At 43.8% G+C, this 20,972-nt stretch overlaps 1 protein-coding gene across 2 annotated transcripts in view; it reads left to right on the top strand.

Moving 5' to 3' along the window:
- Positions 1-20,972, top strand: part of CD4 (CD4 molecule) — a 132,822-nt gene that overhangs the window by 66,593 nt on the left and 45,257 nt on the right. For both annotated transcript variants that reach the window (XM_069650651.1, XM_069650652.1), the window contains exons 2-5: positions 10,321-10,448; positions 11,175-11,312; positions 17,590-17,760; positions 20,661-20,909. In XM_069650651.1, the coding sequence (XP_069506752.1) occupies positions 10,385-10,448; positions 11,175-11,312; positions 17,590-17,760; positions 20,661-20,909 (622 nt within the window). In that variant the 5' untranslated portion in view covers positions 10,321-10,384. The remainder of the gene's footprint in view (positions 1-10,320; positions 10,449-11,174; positions 11,313-17,589; positions 17,761-20,660; positions 20,910-20,972) is intronic.

Raw genomic sequence — 20,972 nt, 5'->3', positions numbered from 1 at the left:
ACCACTAATTTAACCTATCCTTGTATCCCAACAATTAATGACACACACCAAAGGGTGCCCTGTCTATGTGTGCCTCTCAATACTTGCTGAGCTGTCAAATTATTTTCATCGATTGACCTCATTCCTGTCTGTTGTAAATGTTTGTTAACTATGTTAACAAAGCAGAAACGTTTGTGGCAACCAAAAGTACCTAGGCGCTTGGTGTTTTTATTCCTAGGTAAACCTGGTTGGTTCACTTATGTGAAATGAAAGAAATGATCAATCTTGGTTGAAAAAGGTTTAGTGTTTTCGTTTTGATTGACCCCCGTCCTGTGTCTTGTAAAACATTGTTAACTATGTTAACAAAGCCATCACTGGCCTACCTGTGTTTGTGTTTCATTGGTCTATTCACCAATCGACTTGCTTACAGCCTTCTAAGGCCTCTTAAAAACACACCTTTATAACTTGCCCGAATGCCACCTCATAAACTCTCAACATTCTGTCTCTCCTGTTAAACTGTGGGATGAGTGTCCCAAGTTGCAAAATGTACGGCTCCAAAAACCTTTAAAAAAGAAAATGCAAAGATGCAAGACTTAATCATAAAGTGCCCATTTCCCCTACCTCTTGCTACTCGCTATAAATGATACCATCCTGTTGGCAGGCATTTACTTTAAATGGGTTTGTTAAGGCCAGTTCCCCTGTGGGGCACAATGCATCGTTCCCCGTGGCGCAAGCCGCGGCCGCCATTTTTTTTAATTGATATATAATTACTTTGCATGACGTCTCACGTAGAACAGCTGACATCACGCTTTAATTTCCATAGATAAATAGAGCACAATTAGTATTTTTTGACAAAGAAAGAAAAGTAACTAAACTACAACTAGGGGGTTTTGTTTAAAAACACACATCTGTTCTTTCTCATACTTGGTGGCATGTGCTCACTGCTGTGATTACCAGAATGTCAAAGCCCACAGGCAGTACGACTTTACATTTTTCACAAACATTGGCACATGATGTCCCTGGGTGGAGATCTACGAGAATACATTGGTAGAGGACCAAAGTTTGTTCATACTAGGGCACCCCTACCCGAGATCCTCACTCAGCCCATCATTTCTCAATCCAGCAAGGTCAGAAAAAACATGGTCGCACAAGAATCTATCAGGTGTTTTCAGATGTGGCAATTGCAGAATGTGCCGCTATTCTGCCAGGGAAATGGAAAGCACTCAAATGAATGTCAAGGTACCATTTTCAATTAGGAACTTCATTGATTGTAGGTCCAAATATGTGGTGTATGCAATTATATGTCTGTGTGGACTTGTATATATCGGAAGCACCATTCAAGAGCTGCGTGTATGAATTCGGGAACATTTGAGTGCCTTAAGAAATGATTTTCTGAGATTACCTTTATCAACACACTGGCAGGAGACAGAACCATCAGCTTGATGACAAAACAGGAATTAGATTTGCGGGATTGAATTTGTGGGAGGAGACAGAGAAAAATCACTGCGACAAACAGAGGGAAGCTTGATCTGTGCATTTCAGACGATTCAGAGGGGTCTGAACTCAGACCATGAAATGGGGGTGCTCCTGTGAGGGTTTGCACCTCACTGATGAGTTAGACAGACTTCTAACAGGTCGTGGTTGTTCAATAGCAGAGGCTGATTGTTTTAGAGAGTACATCAGATGATGTTATTATCAGTATTGAACTGAGAAGAGCTAAGGAACTACGCCCTTGTCATCGGCCTATGTTTAAAACATCTTGAATGTGTATATTGACATTTGGAAAATGAGGGAAGTGATATTTATTCTTACCGCTTGGTCACTAGTAAGTGACCTAAAAATATTTATAGCTGAAAATGCTCGATATTACTTGAGTCTGGTTTGACGGCCTCTTGATGGGCCATATGTTCAATATACAGTTGAGGGACAGATTTGAGCACTGGGATAACGTGGTTGTCTTAATGTCCACCAATTCATACCTGTGGTCAACGTACTCATCCGCATGGTACCCTTTTGTTTTAAAGATGTGGTGTCTGTTGGATCTGATTTAATGATGATTACAGTAGTGAGTGAATCCATATGAATGGTACTTAATATTGAAGTGTAATGGGCCGCGTGCCTAATAGAGAGTGATCTGTAAAACATTTATGGGCCCGATTCATGGAAAAGTACGCATTTATCCCACCGTGCCAGCTCGCCGAGAACGACCACATGCGAGCCAGCACGCATATTAAAAAATACATGCCCAGTGTATTCATGGAATAGTTCTCTCAAAGTAGGACTATATGCAAGGCCATCCGGAACGCCCCCGACATGCCCCCATGCAAAGCCCAAACAGCCACATTCACTTACACCTGCGGGCTCCCAGGGAGCAAATACACGCATCCCGTGAACACTTTGTGGGGTCCCCCTGAACCAATCATGCACCTCAGCACCATTGCGCGGGGTCCCAAGTCTGTACGGCTGCTTTCGGATGGCAGGGATTACTAGGGCACTGCATGGGCATTTCACATGCGAGAGGTGGCACGCTCACATCCACAAATACACTTTGTTGTGAGCATTTGTGGGCATGCTATGGACCACCTGCGGTCCGTCCCTCGTAACGCCCACTTCACTTTCTTGCTTTTTCTTCCCCATTTTGGTTTTCTTCCCCCTATTTCAACCCCGTGGCAGGCCACTCCCCCCCCCTGCATGGAGTCTCGCACAAGGCATTCAGCCGTTTGCAGAACCGCGGCCGAGCTTGTGCAAACGCTACGCAAGTCCCATAAAAGTCCTACGCAGTCGGTTCCATGAGTCGAAGAACAGTGTTTCGCACACAGTTTGACGCGCAAGTTCCCAATTTTAGGTGCAATAAAATCCATGAATCGGGCTCTATATATACAAAAGATTGTTTCATGTTATACGAGTTTGGCACTATAGCCCACTGACGGGCATTACATACAATGTACAGTTGAGGGATATTTTTTTGCAGTGTAACAACATGGTCGGTAGATCGTGTTTCTTTTATAGTTGGAAAACAAAGCGTGACGTTAGGAATCCTAATTAGGATAACATGCGCGGGTGCGCTTTGTTTGTTCAACTTGAACAGCTGAACCGCCATGTTTATCTAAATTGTGCTCTATTTATCTATGGAAATGAAAGCGTGATGTCAGCCGTTGTACGTGCGATGTCACGCTAACTATATATATCAATTAAATAAGATGGCGCCCGTGACTTTTGCCACATGGTACGCCACGTTGTGCCCAACAGGAAAGTGGACTTAACAACCCCATTTAAAGTAAATGCCTGCCAACAGGATAGTATCATTTATAGCGAGAAGCAAGTAGTAGGGAAAGGGGCACATTATGATTAAGTCTGGCATCTTTGCATTTTCTTGTTTAAAGGATTTTGGAGCCGTACATTTTGCAACTTGGGACACTCATCCCACAGTTTAGCAGGAGAGATAGAATTCTGAGGGATATTATTTTGAGAGTTTATGAAGTGGCATTCGTGCAAGCAATAATGATATGTCCTTAATGAATTAGAGGCCTTAGAAGGCTGTAAGCAAGTCAATTTGTGAATACACCAATGAAACAGAAACACATTTATGGCAGTAATGGCTCTGTTACTGTCTAATAATTGTGGGGACACCAGGAGAAAATGCATATATGTCAATCCTGGTTAAACAAAATGGATAATAAGCAACTAGGCCAGATGCCCTTTGGAACATATTTATGTCTGGGAACCACGAGTGAACGATACTCTTTTTGGTGCAAATGTGGAAATGCATTTATGGAATTATTGCTGGCATCGAAGCATGACACTGCTTTATAGTGTGAATTGTTGTAATGAAATGTTTTACCTATTAAGTTGCCTGTGACTTGTATGTATGAAAAGTTATTAATTTAACTATATGATACTAATGAAAAAATAAAAAATATGGGTAATATAATATAAAGACCTAGTGCTCTAAATCAAGAATACAGAAAACCACAAAATAAGGAAAGTAGAGAGGAAAACAATTAAATTGACTGTCATATTTACTCAATAATAGTTTACAATGTATTAATATTCTTATAAAAAAACATGTACCGGTTTAACACAATACAGGTCATTTTAAAGGTGCACCTGAAAGTGAACCCCAAATTACAGGGGCGCCCCTTAAATATTTTGGGGTACCACCTGATCATGCTCAACCCAGAGTAAATGTACCCCTCTAGGGAATTAAGGCCATTCGTCTATCTTGCAAGAGATCAGAAACTTTAATCTTTACAGATCATGAGGATTGGGGGAAATGGCAGAGGACTCTGCCATTTCCGACCAGCATTCTGTCTTCCATGGCTGGCTCCTGCAGACTAAATGGCAAGCAGGCGCCTTTATACACTCTTCAACTTGGTCACTGGATACTGGCAGAGCTCATCCAAAACTGTTGCTCTTCCTTAAAAGGGACGCTGCAGTTCTTCCTTCTGGCATGGCCAGGTTACAAACTACTTAACATACTGCTGCCTCTGCAGGAATACATTGTAGCTCTTACTTAGCATCATTTGTTATGTTAAATCATTCATACATAAACACATCTTCACGCCATACTCTCACCACTTCGCTCAATAAAATTATGTTTGATCTGGTCCAGTAATTTCTACAAAAAACACTGTTTTCACATAGTATTCTGTTGTGCCTTGAATCTTTTTTAGTCTCCATTGGCTTGTGATGGACAGGAACAGCTGCCGAGTTACCTTGTGCTCACTGCTAGAGCTAGCCGGGCCCCACGCAATGGCTTGTAGTCTATTTTTAGCACAGGCTGCAATCTTTTTGGCATAAAGGATTCTGCTGTTTACCGTGCTTTGAGATTTTAAACTACACAGAATAACATTTGAAAGTGTTTTCAGCTAATGGTTATTTGCATCTTTTAAATACTATTTTTTAATTTAGTGGCCACCCATGTCTGTATGTGATTATATTTGCATGAAAAAAGCTGTCTCAGTGCTATAGTGTTTAGATGTCTTGCCTCATTGTGAAGCGCTTGAGGGGTGCAGAAATGTGCTAGCCAAGCGCTAGCTCCTCCCTAACACACCCTATAGTCAGTGCCTACTAAAACAGTACATAATACAAAACATATCAATATTAAGACCATGATTAATTAAATTATTTGCGTGTAAAACGGGGATTTGCGTGCCATTCTGCCCCATTCGTCAAACAGGGATTTGCGTGCAAAATTCCATGAATCAGGGCCTCATCGCAGAGACAATATTATACACAAAAAAGACAATGGGCCTCATTACAAGTTCGGCGGTAGCCTTGCCGGTAAAACCGGCATACTGCTGCCGAACTTGCAAATTTTTCCGGCCCCTGGCAATGAGGAAATACAGGGCCATTACAACCCTGGCGGACGCCGGAAACATTTACTCCCCATTCCCATTGAACCCTATAAGGCTCAATGGGAATGGGGAGGCTGGTAGCACCGGCACCATTCAGAATGGTGCCGGTGCTACCGGCAGTGTCTGCTCGCGGGTGCCAGTACGCCCACCAGGTCTGACCTGGCAGGAGAAAAGGCACCCGCGAGCAGAACTCGTAGTTTGCCGGTCTGTTAACTATGGTACCAGCAAGCTTGCCGGTACCGTAGTTACCGGACCGACAAACTTGTAGTGATGCCCAATATATTCAAAACAATACATAATTAATGTATAGCAGCAATTCTATTTGTGCTGCATTTATAAAGTGCTAAAGTGATAACTCTACTCTGGTTGTATAGCCTTAAACATAAGGTTATTATAAACCCAACATGTTTCGCTCCTATCCAAAGCACGTATAATGTTATAGGAACTTCTTCAGGGGAATGTTGTTATTGTTCTATGGTCTCGTAAAAGGTATCACTCAATCCTCATAATTCTGTGGTGTCCTCTATCATGAAAAACACATAAACAGTTCTAATTAGAGGCTGTTATTTCATTGAAATGTAGTCAATTGTAAAAAACGAATGGCCTTAATTTAATACAGTGCCGTATTAGACTTAGACTCTTGCCTATTATGAATAATGTAAATAGGTCTTTGGGAGAAGTTTAATTTCTCACATACATCTTTTCCTATGGAAACATAAACATAAACCCCTTGGTCACTATTTGTGTTTACCAACTGGTTATTTAAAATGCTCAATTGCTGGTATTAAAAATATTAGTTACTAGTGATGTCTTTCTTTAGTGATATGATTTCAATTTCCGAATATGCATGTACTCGAGGGTTATCTTATAGTCATCTTAGAATTATAATGATATAATTGTGGATACCTGCAATGACATTGTGTTGCCCATTCAGTATATAGCAGGGTTTTAGACTAGAAAAGACCAATTTGGAATGTATACAAGATTATCGATTGTAAAAGGGTGCTTGCTTTTATTAAGCTTGCAGAACCTTGAAGACTTATAGGCTTCTTGTTAGCCTCAATTCAGCGGTTTAATAAAATGTGTCCCAATTAGAAATGGCGGTCAAACTGCGTTGGAAAATGAAGTAGTGTGTTGTCTTAACTAATTTTCAGCTGACTTCTAAGAGTGTCTCAGGTTCTAAATCTGTAAAAGCATAGGACATGGGTAAGTGTCTTAACGTGCCGCTAAGAATGTCAAGAGTGTTGGCATTCTAATTCTACAAGTCATATCTATGCTGTGTTACTCTACAGCTTGTATGCTTACCCTTTTCGCCGGCATTCGTGAACTCTGCGGTTTCTTCAGTAATCCAGGACGAGTTGCACTGTTCTGCTGTTTACTCGTGAGTGTGAAGTCACGCATGTATTCACGTTAATGGCGTGCCATGCCTGCTCAGAACTAAGTTGTATTAGTGGCGTTATTCATGGCAGCCATCTTGAAGAGGAAATGCATTACCTCCTTCTCTTAAGGAGTTTAACTCTATATATACATATGTAGAATTTCTTATACAATATAGTGATTCTTGGCTGCAGAAGATATATTGAGTTCTTAATTCCACCACCTCTCAGTGTGTATGTTTAAATATAAGGAGCATGGTTGCTACATTATGTTCAGTTGCTGCTTTAGAATTATTAAATGTACAAATTAAAATGCCATTAGTAATTCATAAATATATTTAGGGTGCAATGTCAATTTTCAACTCGAACAGTATTCTGAGTATCCATCAACTGGCTCTCTGATTTGACTGGAATACATACCTCCATCTTGGAACCACATATTATATCCTGTAGAGGATTAGTAACCAAGTGGCTTAAAAATACTAGTTCAAGTACGTTCTACTTACCATTAAGTTGGCAAGATCTGCATTTTAAAATCTTATTTAGTTCAACGATATCTGCTCATATCTTGAGTCTGAATTTGAAAATAAAAATAAATTCAACTGACCTAGATAATGGATTACATTATGAGCTAGCTATGGATGAAACAAATGTTGTTTTATAAAAACAAGCGAGTCCTACTGGCCAGTAGATGCTACTTTGCGTGTGTTTGAAATCACTTACAGTTCAACAAATGAGTACTTCATGTATTCAGACTATGCCAATCAGTGTTCTCGTCCAGTCCCATTAGGTGACTGTTTGTTAAATATATAAGGTGCAACTCTTCTTTTGTGAGCCACTTTTTGTTCTTATCATTGCTTAAATTGATCTATGCTCTTCCATTAAAAAATGTCCAACCATCGGTGCGGTAAGTATTTTGTTCCTGATGCAGCTCTTGTGTTTGCATATGCAGGTTTTGATTTTTTGTTCAGTTTTGCCTATGCAGATTTTCTTACAGGGGCACCAGATAACATAAGCCACCCATGAGGTGTTACAATGGGTAAGGCTTCTTTGCTGCCAAGGTTTACTTAAACCAATATCAACCTCTACTGTCCTTTCTGTTTGCGCACAGGATCGGCAGCTTCCACACGCACTATGCACTACTGGTCTACTCACGCCCCACTGTTAGTGTGGTTTGTTTTACGGTCTGTTCGTATATATGTCATTTCGTGTTGTTAATTCTTTACGGTTTTTACTCCTTTTGTATGCACATCTAGGTGGTTGAATAGGATGAGTGCCTTTAGACAGGATATGCCAATTCATTGTTATTATCCTTTTGATTTGGTTGGACATGGGATTAAAGGTACTTACAAACACAATGTCATAACTCTTGTCTTTCTTATTATGATATTCCAACAAGGCTTCTCGATTGTTATTTGATGCTCGTTTAAAGGCCTTCTTGATCATTTTCTTTGGATATCCTCTTACGGTCAAATTAGAGCTCAAAGTATGTGCTTCCTTTTCAAACTCAATTTTGCTTGCGCTTTTCCATTTTAACAGTGGAAACTGTCCAAAAGATACATTTTCACGAGTATGCTTGAGATGAAATCAGTTGTAAGCTAGTAAGGAGTTCTTATTCATCTTCTTATTAAAAGGTTTATCCTTTAATACCTTCTCTACATTGTCCACATAGATATTGATATCACTGTTACTGCTGGAGTTAGTGAACTTCAAATATGAATTTTGTTCATTTAACCATTCAAAGAAAACGTTGACACTCGCAACATCTCTATGCCAGATCACCAGTACATCATCGATGTAGCGTTTCCAGAGTTCTAATTGGTCTTTGAATGGATTATCAGCAGCCATGATCTTGCTTCTTTCTAAGCTCTCTACATTTAGATTGGCCAATGTAGGAGCTGCTGCTGAACCCATTGCAGTGTTAAACATAAAATCATTTTCTGTCAGCGACATCTTGTGCGTTTCAAGGTTTTCTTGACAGCAGAGGCCATACCGGCCATTCAAGCTCGCTATTTAGCAGAATACCATCCAGAAGCCTCAAACCGGGCACACCGGATGTCATTTATTGATATTATACAAACTGCCTTCATAAAGATCTTTGTGGGGTTGAAACACGTGTCAGCACCTCAAATGTTAATAAAACAAACACTCTAAACCTTTTTCAACCAAGATTGATGATGTCTTTCATTCCACATAAGTGAACCAACCAGGTTTAACTAGGAATAAAAACACCAAGCGCCTAGGTACTTTTGGTTCCCACAAACGTTTCTGCTTTGTTAACATAGTTAACAAACATTTACAAGAGACAGGAACAGGGTCAATAGATGAAAAGAATTTAACAGCTCAGCAAGTATTGAGAGGCACACAGGGATAGGTCACAATTTGGTGTGTGTCATTAATTGTTGGGATAGGTTAAATTAGTGGAATAGTGCTTAATCACCTAGATTGAGATTGGCACATGTGGTGGTGGTGGTAAGTAGAGTGGCTGCATTGTTCCGATAGTGGAAGAGTATTATAATGGTACTGTACTTACCCGATGCGTTTGTTTTGTTATTATCCGAATTTGGATGTAATCTAATAGTGTGTCCTTCTCTGTCCCCCTTGCCTCCTCTCTTCCTCCTACCCTTACTGTGAATGGGTTTCAACTTTAATTTTTTTTAATGTTTATCCACATGTAGTGTTATATTATCTAATTTGATTAATGTGTGGTGAAAACTGTGGTTATGATGTAAAATTTGATTTGGTCATTTTTAATGTTTTTCTAAACTCATTCCCTTCTCATTATTGTTTTGACATGATTTTTGGTTATGTGATATTCCTCCCTTTCTTTAATAACATATTGTACAAATCTGTTGAGTAACATACTACACAGTCCTGAGGAAGACCATATAATTGGTCGAAACACGTGTTGGCTGTTCATTAAATACAGATTATAGTGAAATAATGGTTTTGTGATTATGTCATCAATTAGATGTACTTTTACAAATTAACAGGTGTCAATGGGTAGAGCGCAAGTGGCCAGTTTCACCATCTTTAATTGATGCTTTTCTGTGTGTCTTTGGGCCAGAGTCACACATTAACCAGGGCCTCTGCATGCCCACCCTTTTGTAGTCAGTCAAGGAAGTTTTTCATATATTGAACAGTAAGATAAGTGGGTTTGGTAGTAGCTCAACTTGGTATCAGCACCATTTAGTCATTGAAGAAGGCACACATCAAAAATGGCGAAAAGTTTGTGGGGACTTGCTGTACACAGTGTGCAGTTGTGGCAACATTATCAGCAGGATGCAAAGAGGCCCAACATTCAACCCGCTGCAATGTAGATAGCTCACAGCAAAGGATGGACCTGCCGTGAGGGGAAAAAATGCCTTAGTATGAATGACCTTTAGACTGCAAATGGTGTCAGCCTTCTTAAGCCTTTGAGGCAAAGCTTGAAGGAACTGGTTAGATGCATTGAGAAAGCGCGCGTTCTTTGTGAATGTCATCAAAAATTAATCTTATAGTGCAATCATAGGACCCCCTGGGGAGTGTGAGCCCATGTTCCTGCTCAGATGACTCTTTCTTCCCTTGCTTCGCCCTGCTTCAACCTTTTCCTTTTTCATTTTCCTTAGATTAAGCTGCCGTCCAGTCAGCAAGCAACGGTCACCAACCTGCCTTTATTGAAGAGCACTAGCCATGGCGTGGAAAACAGGAAAGGGCGGGAGCGCCATGTTGTGCCTGTTCCTGGGAATCCAGATGAGTGAGTGCAGTTTTAAGAAGAAGAATGTGACGGTTGAGCACCTCTAGCCTGAATCAAGGAAGGGGCGGCATCCTGTTGCTTGGCGTGTGTTTCTTTGGGCTTGTTGGTGTGTGGTTACATCTAAGCCAGGCCTCTGCAACCTGTGCCTGTGATGGTTTTGGACTACGACTCTCATGATACGTCACCATTCACTAGCCTGGCTAGGAATGATGGGAGTTGTAGTTCAAACTGGTACAACGTTGTTACATTGAAAGGGGCCTGTTTTCGCAGTTCTTTGCCAGAGAAATTCTGCTGAATAAACTCATCAAAAATATGGGGTGGGGTGGGTAATTGGACATAAGGCGTGGGGGATGTGGGAAATAGGGACAAGATAATAGGTAAGTCAGAGTTTGCGAGGAGGAGATCCCAAATAAAAAACAAAAACATTTGATTCTTTTTTTTTCGGCCGAAACAATTCAGCAAAAACTCCACGAAAAAAAGCCTGGCGATCTAAGAACATAGAACCGTCCAAAACATCTGGAGAGCCAAAGGTTTCAGACCCCTGGCCTAGGCCAACAGCCACTAGCAGGACCAGGACAGACGATGAACTATTCAAAGTAACCTGGTCTGGATAGACTTTGCAGATCTTTGTGTCTTAACTCTTAATGTCCATAGTTTTCTGTCGCAGTGTGTATATACGGTAGAGTCTAGCGCCGACATCTGATGGCTTTGTGTTTTCCTTTTTAGGCTTGGCACAGAAGGAGGAGGTGGCATTTCGCTGGGCCGGGGACTCAGTCACATTCACCTGTGACAAAAAGATCACCCATTGGGACAAAGATGGCCAGACTGTTTACAGGTTCCAACATCCATCGACAATACTCAGAGGTACAGAAATGTCAGAGCAGGGGTGCTTGAATGTTGGCTTTTATGACTACTTATCAAACTTTATAGAGATGCACCTGCATGAGGATGGACACAAACCCTCATTTGTATGGGGCTCCGGCTGGGGAACTGTGGCCAGTTTAGAAGCCTCTTCTGGAACACTTCATCGGGTTGTGGAAGCCTTGCCTGGGGTGCTGGGTCCAGGTCCAAATGCATCATCTTGATCTCTGGAATACTGTGCAGTGTTCTAGACTATGCATCTGGCGTGTGGTGTCCTGTTCAAGAACTCACATCTGGAATGGTGGTTCCATGTCTAAAGACCTCCTCTCAAGGCTGGAGTATGGTCTCAGATATACACGTGATCTCTCGAGTAATGCGTCCTGCTCTGGATGCCGCATCTAGAGTGCAGTGTCCATTCTAGGGGCCTCACCTGGAGTACTGATTCTGAAGGCCTCACTTGGAGTATTGTGCAAAGGTATCTTCTAGAGTATTTTCTGCAGTTCTACTTGTGGCATCTGGTATTGTGTGTTCTGTGCTAGGGGGCACATCTGGAAGACTGCATCCATTCCAAAGACTTGGCCAGGATGATTGTGCTTTGTTTTGGAGCCTTAATCAGGGGTGGAGACCACATCTGGAGCGTGCATCGAGTTCTGGAGGTCTCCCCTGCAGTATGTTGTGCAGTTGTGGGGGCTAAAATGTTGTGGGGGATCCTCTGCTGGATGCAAATCCTGGAGCATCTTGTCCTCCTCTGAAGTCCTCAACTGCAGCACTGTGCACCCAATGTTAAAGGCCACCTCTAGCTTAATGGGCCAAATTATGAGGCCCCATTGGGGTGCTGTGTCCATTCTGCATGCCTCTCCTAGAGCAGTGGACATCAGATCTTGAGTTTTGCCTCCAGTTGCGAAGTCCACATCTGGAGTAATTTGTGCAGTTCTCAAGGTGTCACCTGGAGTATGGTGTCAAGTTCTGGGGGCCACATTTAGAGTGTTGCGGTTCCTCCAGAAAAGCATGTGTAGAATATTGGAAATAGCGGATCCAGCCAGGGAGGCCGTACCAGCAATTTATAGTGTTTGAGCAGACCTAAAGAGGCTTCTTTGTCCATCGGCAAAGTTTTATAAAAGATGGCTTGAATTGTGTACTTTTCAAGCCATCTTTATAAACCTCGAAATATGTCAAGGAATCCCCAGGTTCGCCAAGGCTTAAAGACGCCTCGGCGACCTGGGGAAACAAAGGGACAGTAACTTCCTCTGGTGACCCCTTGCGCGATGCTGTGGCTGGCTGGCACTTCTGTCAGCTTGCCTGACTTAATGGCGGGTGCATCTCCCGTCGTGGCAGCGGCGTGATAATGTGTCCTGCCAATGTTGTGGTGGGAACGGGGGCCCCTGGCAGGGCCCCGGCTCAGCCCCACTTTCTGGAGACTGCCGGGACCCAGCCCCAGCTGGCCACAGCCCACTTAAAGCACTGCCTAATAGCCATAACTAACCAGGTAAAGGTACAGCTAAGTGAGCTACGTTAGCAAATGGCGCTATGCGTACATTTTCAGAAGGTGGCGACCTACCAAACGTTTGCTGTGAATTAAACATCTGCTCTCTTTTGCATCATCTCACTTTGACAGAATGTCCAGGAACCCATCCCTTTGTCTGCTTAGTTTGGTCAGCTGAGTGTGCATCTGTCCCTATGCCTTTAATGACATCATCACACCATATAGAATGAGAAATGTGAAGCTTTGGCCGGACATGCTAACCAGAGACCAAAGACCCTCTTAGAGAGCTCAGTGGGAACTACTCATTATCCAAAGAAAGGTAGGGCGAGTCACACATTTCATCACTCTCGGTGACCCAGGCAGGCTTGCATGTAATAAAGGTCCTCACACATTTTCTCTTGATGCACTCTTATTAAATGTGTTTTTGTTATCATTCATAGTTCTTGCGCTGTTTGTAGTGATGTGTTGCTTTATAGGTGCACAGCCAGCACTATGTAAGATGTTGGCTTGACGGTTCAGATCCCATCACTGAGTTCCCCCATTGCTCCCATTTCACTCCATTGGCTTGGAATCCAGTTACAGAGGCGGAGCAATGGCGCTTACACAGTCCCTTATCTCAGCTATTGAAACAAAGTGGTAGCGATCTGTACACGCAATACCACCCGTAGGCACTGCCACAGCCCCCTTGCCTCGAAGAAGGGCTGTTTGCATCTCAGGGTGTGTAACGGATTTCATGACACAGCACACTCCTGCCAGGAACCTCTTCCACTGACACTGAAAGTGGCGCACTATAAAAACGTTTTTATTATTATTTGATTACTGGATTCTTGGCTTGAATAGGCCCCAACCCGTCTCACACCCACCTTGACAAATACCCTGTGACGCAATGGACGATGACCCAGGCCGGCGTGTAACAATTAAATATTTATTTATTTTTAGAATTAATGAAAAATCTGAGCAAAACAAAAATTAGGGCAAGCAGCCACCACGGTGTGGCAATACAAATGCAACATCTTATAATACAGTTAATTCAACTTTCTAACATAATCTACATAAACCTTTAATAGAAATAGAAACATAATCACTTTTCTTCACAATCACAGATGGCACATTGGTTAAGCACTCCCCCTGCAACACTTCCCCCAAACACCTGCTGACTAAATTCTTTGTGGATGGCAAGCAGTGGCAAGGAGTCAGAAAGAAGAGGGAAAAGATTTAAGATTCAGCCTATCACCCCAGAATGGGAGGCCAGAAATGAAAATGAAAACCTTCAAAAGGAGCAAAAAGGCATACTCGGAAAACAACGTGAACACAGTTGAGAAATCGATTTTGGGAGGAAAACAATGCACAGGAAATCACACGCGGCAGAATTGCAATGACTTATTTGACACAGGCTTCCGAATGACCAGCAGTTAAGAAAATGGGCTTAACTGGCAAAATCGGAAATCGTTTTTTAATATCAGAGATGCAGGCAAAGAACAGATAGGATACTTAGGGGAAGGGATGACTCTTTATAGGATGATGGTGTGGGTTTTTATATGGTAAACGCAAGTTGGATTTTTAAAGAAAAGTAAAATACACGGGCAAATTTGGTTTTGGTAGCACAATGACTAGTTCTACTGAGGCTATATTTTAAGGACTATAATTCTTAAAGAAAGGCACTTGACATAAGGTGGTTGGGTTCGAATTGCAACCAGCTCACTGTGAATCTATTTATAGGGTAATTCATTGATTTAATGCAAATGATACTAAGGACTTACACAGATAACTGAAATAAATAGAAAATAAATATGCTAACAGATTTGGACTACCTTATATTCTTCTAAGGAAAGGGTAAACAGATGATACTGGCAATTTGGTATGGGATTTTTATAGGGTTTGAATAGGATGTAAGGGTAAAAGAGCGGGTTATGCAGTTTTTGGGTACTGTGTGGTAGGATACTTACAAGGCATGCTTGAGTTTGGTAATTGGGACAGCCAGCAAAGTCTTTGGACAGCAGGGCCAAGGATCTGGTCACTATGACAGCTGGGTTCTCCGGAATGGGGTCAGCTGGGCAAGGTCTGGTCACTATGGACAGCTGGATGGGTCAGGTGGGCACAAGGTCTGGTCACTAGGCTCTCCTAAATGTGATCAGCTGCCTCGCCTACTTTCTCCCTGGATTATTGGGTATGCCTGGGTGACTCTGCCTGGATCTGGATGGTCCTGTCTGGATGAAATCAGCCACCTCTGGATCCGGGTTTTTGAGTCTTTGAATCTTGAATCCCTTGTGTTTCCCTGTCTCCTGCTTATATAGCCAGAGTGACATCATAGAAGTTTACAATCTGGTAGAAGTAGTCTGGACTTACCCCTCTACTGGGATAGGCCAGGCTACTGGTGTCGGCCCTCCTTCTCAGCTAATTGTTTCAAGGGAAGTGACCTCACTTTATGTGTGTGCATATTATGACTTCCTTTGTCTCAGAAGCCTATTTTTTTACAAAAATGAGTTATGGAGCAAAACTTAAAATTTATATTAGTCACCATCATAAAAAGCAGATATGCAGATCCCATATTTCACAAGGAATTGGCCAGTCCGAATGCCAACTCTGTGTGATGTTGCATCACCCTTCGGCACAATTTCACCATTTCTATGAAAAGTATGATATTCAAAATTCTGCAAATAGCTACACGTATGCCTATAAGTATTTGGCATATTTTCCTCATGTTTTACATCTGTGCCATTTATAATTCACCCACCAAAGCATTTTCCCTGTCAGTTCCCCAGGTGCTAGCTGCATGCTCTCATTTTGCTTGTTTATAAATCACATGTAAACTGTCATAATATTGCATTGCTGCTTATTCAGATTGCGGGGAAAAATGTCTTAACATATAAATGTCCTTTATGGTCAATGAGGTGGATTTGCCAAAGATGTGGGCAGTTCTGCCACCCCCACAACCAAACTGTCTTCCCCTGGGGCAGCCTGAACACAGGGTTCCATGATGCCATTTGAAGCCATCCAGTGGGTTCTGTGAATGGATGTAGAGGAAATCACACCCCCGGGTCAAAACACAGGCCTTCACCCCCTTCCTTTGTCCTTTGGAGCAGCTCTGCTCTGCTAGTTTGACTGGACTTCCTGGGCCTCAGCCCGGCTGATTGAAGTCTTTTTTGGGGGAAAGAGCATAATATACATAGCTTTGCAGCCCCTCCGCCCACATATAAAATTGTGTTTCTATGCGAGCCACAGTATTATTTCACATTTAGTCTTAAAATGGCATTTTCCTGCTTTGCAAAAGCAGATTTACACGTGTTCATTTTCTTTCATGTTACTTTCACAAAATGCGATTTCTGCCGCACACAGTTTCCTTTGAATTTACTTTCTGAAAGGCTTTTAAAGATACGGTCAGTTTCTGTACACCGAGACATGCTGCAAAGAGTTTCTTTGTAATTGACACAAGACAAGAGAGGGAGCCACGCCATTACTTTCCTTTGCAGTAATTTGCGTGCGCTGGTTAATTTCAAAAGTAAATCATAGCAGTGCGGACTGAAACAGAATTCTTTGCTCTTCATGGACTTTATTAATGAAAATAATGCTGTTCTGGGAGGGATCGCCTTACTTTGGCAATCAAATGAAATACACATGCAGGGCTGTGTTTAATGGAGCAAAACTTGGTGATGTTTAAAATGAAAAGAGGAACAATGTGCAATGTCGTCTGGAATGCAGGTAATTTTCTTGTGCTTGATTTGAAGCCAAACAAATGCAGCCATTCTCAGGATGTCAGCGTTCAGAGCTCGCCACACATGGGCCAAGGAGAACACAACACAGCCATTTTTGGGTAGATATTGAAATGCGGTTTTATGAGGAATGGAATTGGTTGGTAAATGTACCCCAAAGGTGCAACCCAAAAATATCATGGCTACACATGCCGAAACATGTCTGGGGCAGTGGTTGAAGTGTACGAAAAGAAGTAGTGGAACTAGGTTCCCTGCTAGCTGCTGGCCTGACCCGGCTCCCCACAAACCGCATCGGCACGCCCCCCACAAACCCTATCGGCACGCCGCCTTCCACGCACAATACAAACCCCCTAAAAACATGCTCCTGCTGTTTAAGGGAACGTTCAGTGCACTGCACTGAAGTGGAAGCTTCAACTTCTTCCTACACTTTTATTTTAAAACAAAACCATTCCAGAACAGTTTCTTTTAAAAATAAAAGTATAGGAACAGTAAAACCTAATTTTGAAAAGTCGAGAAGCACCGCTCCCAATCGCCCCCACCCACTTCGACCACTGGTCTGGGGATGCTTGCGGTGTCATGCAGAAGGGATGTGACTGAGCAGCTCGGACTGGACTGCCCTTTTTGGGTTGGGACCAAGCCTGATTTGCATATGGTCTTTCCCATTTCTGTAAAGGCTTGGCAGGCAAAGAACAATGGTCTGGAGGGTTGCCCAGAGTAATGCCAGAGGTCTAAGACTAATTCTAAACCTTTCAGCCATCACCTCCTGTGTTTCACTAAGAGACATTTTCATCTGCAAATCACTGGGCCTAGCGATGTGAAATCTTTACCTCAACAGATGTTTTGGACTACAACACCTATGAGCCCTGAATCCCTGACCGTCCTGTCTTTGGCTTTTGGGACTTGTAGTACAACAGATCTGGAGAGCCAAAGGTTGCAGGCCTGTGGCCTAGACAGTCCAAAGATTAGAAATGCCACAGTAGAAAGTTAGTTATTTTGTAATGTTTCTATCTTTTATTGAAACAAAGTGAAGTGTTCAATCTTCCCCCCTCCACACCAGGCAGACATGTTTTGTTTTTTCTTTATCTAGGCAGCCATCCAGACATCAGTGACCTACAGAAAAGGAGCCGCCCCACAACACAGGTCAATCAAGAAAAACACATCATCCAGGTGTCCAGCTTGCTGCTGTCGGACACTGGGGTCTACAGGTGCTTGGGTCACGGAACAGAGCACGAGACAGTCCAGCTGGTGGTCTTCCAAGGTAAGTGCTGAGCACGTCCAGAGGCAATATGGCCGCCACTTAGTTTTCCTGCATGAAGGGTGCAGCTGTCTGCCCAAGTGCCCCTGGCTGAAAGGGCCAGCCGTGGCTCATTTTAAAGGGGGGGGGGCACCGATGTGGGCTTGGGGGGTAACTTTGGAATACACCAAAGACCCTTTGTTTGCTGTGTGTCCTGAGCAAGATAGAGGTGAAGCAATTGTGTATGTTTTATTTTATTGTGAATTGGTTTACATTAAACCTTACACAAAGAAACAAAAAACAAATCCACAAATACACAAAATACACGTATTACATTAAAACAGAGGGGAAGCAATAGAAGCGGATGCAACACTTATACAGCACAATCAATCCAACACGAGCAAACAGGAGGTGTCACTCAGGGAGCCTCCGAGGATGCCAAGGGTTTAAGCATCTCCCCAGACATCATGGCTAGGGCCACCCTTCTGAGGCTTTCTGGCATTTTGTTGTGTTGCCTGATAGAGGAATCATTGATTTCTCAGAAGTTCGGATGCATTTGATCTGGGGATGGATGCATGAACGAACCGAATTGCTCCAGATGGTGACTCTACCCTACTTGTGAAGAAACCCTATTAGCCGGGGCTGGTGCTGTGCCAAGACCTCCTGTGGGTTTTATGCCTGGGACTGCAGCCCTTGCCAGCAGGTTATGCAGCCTTTCAGAGAAAAAAGAAAATGTTTTGTGTTGGCGCTTCAAGATACACTATCCAATTAAATCCCCTTAACTATGCCGCTCTCCCGCAGTACAATGCTCACAAGGTCACTAGACGTGACATCACAATGGCATCATCAATGACATCACTGGTGACATTATCAAAGTTACCATCATGGTCACACTCCATGGTTATTATGCAAAGGGCCTGCCCTGCCACCATGCGCCACGCACAATACCTGTACTCACAGTACACAGTGGGCATGGCTATGCCCAGACAACATAACCTATGGGTGCTGCAGACAGGCCTTGGCCCACAGCTATGCCCTCTCCTAGACTACCCAGCCTCACGGTACCATAAGTGATGTTCTTCACCCATATGCCGTGAAGGCTACATCTGTGGCAAGCCATGTGGCCATGGCATAGGCAGGGTTGGACTCTGGAGGTCTCTGCACCCTGGCCGTGGGCGGGCTGACCTACAGGGAACTCTAGAGAATTCCCCGTAGGCTTCTGCACTCCGGCCGTGGGCGGGCAGACCTATAGGGAACTCTGGAGATTTCCCCATAGGCCTCTGCACCCCGGCCGTGGGCGGGCTGCCCTATAGGGAACTATGTATATTTCCCCATAGGCCTCTGCACCCCACCCGTGGGTGGGCTGCCCTATAGGGAACTCTCGAGATTTCCCCATAGGCCTCTGCACTCCGGCCGTGGGTGGACTGACATATAGAAAACTCTGGAGATTTCCCCATAGGCCTCTACACCCCGGCCGTGGGTGAGCTGCCCTATAGGGAACTATGTATATTTCCCCATAGGCCTTTGCACCCCGGCCGTGGGCGGACTGACCTATAGGGAACTCTGGAGATTTCCCGATAGGTGGGCGGGCTGACCCATAAGGAACTCTGGAGATTTCCCCGTAGGCCTCTGCTCTCCGGCCATGGGTGGGCTGATCTATAGGGAACTCTGGAGATTTCCCCGTAGGCCTTTGCACCCCGGCCGTGGGGGGGCTGACCTACAGGGAACTCTGGAGATTTCCCCGTAGGCCTCTGCTCTCCGGCCATGGGTGGGCTGATCTATAGGGAACGCTGGAGATTTCCCCGTAGGCCTTTGCACCCTAGCCGTGGGGGTCTCACCCATAGGAACTGGGCCTCTTTTGTGTGTTTACCTATTTTATGTTCAAATGTACTCATAGGAAAATAGTTGAGTTTGCTGGATATTTGTAATATGGGGCCCCTTTGAACATTATTTTCAGGGCCTCGTTTCGTTCCCAGTCCACCCCTGGACGTAGGGAACATTCGTATACCCAGAATACCTGTAGAGTGTAACCTTATTCCTACCCTATGCATGTAGGGCCAGGGGCATTGCTTGTTGCACGTGCCAGGACGCAGCATTGACACCCACATTGCCCCTGTGGCGTAGATTGCGGCCCTGCCTGAGGTATTGAATGCTCCACAGACCCCAGAGGAGATCACCTTTTCTCGTGCTCTGTGGGAGCTGCACATGGGGCGTGGCTGACTTCCATGCCCTAGACACAGTAGCCTGGTTGCCCTCTAGGCATGGCTTTAGCCTAAATACTGTACTGCTGCCCTCTTTCTGCAAAGGTCATGACTTCATTGTGGCTGGCATACGCAATATCATCCTGGATGTCATATGTGAAGCCATCAGCATCTTAATGTGTTCATGTCATCCGCGACTTATCATTGATGAAATCGATGATGTCTTCTATGATGTTGTGTGATGTCATGAATAGTGCATGTCATGATTGTATTATAAGAACCCTCCAAATTAAGTTTTTTTCTTGGTACTTGTGAGGTTTTCTTTTAACGTATAAACCATATAAGAGACCCATAACTTCTGCGATGTACGTTTTTTCATTGAACTGTTTGGGTTTTTTATTACGTAATTTAGTCATGTGACCCTAGCCACCGTGCTTTTAGGGCATGGCTCCAGGCAATACCCAGGCCCAGTGATCCTCCCTGCACTGTACGCCAGCTGTGACCTAAAGCCAGGCCGGCATCCGGGTACTGCAAACCGTGGACATAGTAGAGAGACTCCACCTGCACGGACTATGGCTACGCTCTGGCCACAGAGGTATTTAGGAAATGCTCGGTAGCCATTCCCTGAGCACACGGACAGCTGAGGGTGGGGTCCTACCTGCAGGGGAATGATGTGCTGTCCAGTTCCACCAATAACATGTGTCTGTGTGGTTTATTCACCAGTAACCCCGGCTAACTACCAGACCCTCCTGGTCTCCGATGATCTGGAGCTGAGGCTGTCTTTCAAAGCGCTGTGGGACGTTGACATCATCTGCAAGGACCCCAAAAACAATGTAAGAGGAACGTGGAAGGCCCAACAGGGCCAAGACCTCAAAGTAAAAGCTTTGCAGCCCCAGGACCACGGAACCTGGACCTGCCAGATCAGCGGGGGAAAGGCATCTCTGGAGCTGCGATACGAGGTCACAATGGCAGGTATGTGAACACTTCTGGCAAAGCAGACTTCCTGCGCTCCCTGGGTTTGCTGGGAGGTGACTG

This window comes from Ambystoma mexicanum, chromosome 3p, assembly GCF_040938575.1.
Source record: "Ambystoma mexicanum isolate Mex_15411 chromosome 3p, UKY_AmexF1_1, whole genome shotgun sequence".
Taxonomy (NCBI): Eukaryota; Metazoa; Chordata; class Amphibia; order Caudata; family Ambystomatidae; genus Ambystoma; species Ambystoma mexicanum.
This window is presented reverse-complemented; position numbering and strand designations above follow the sequence as displayed.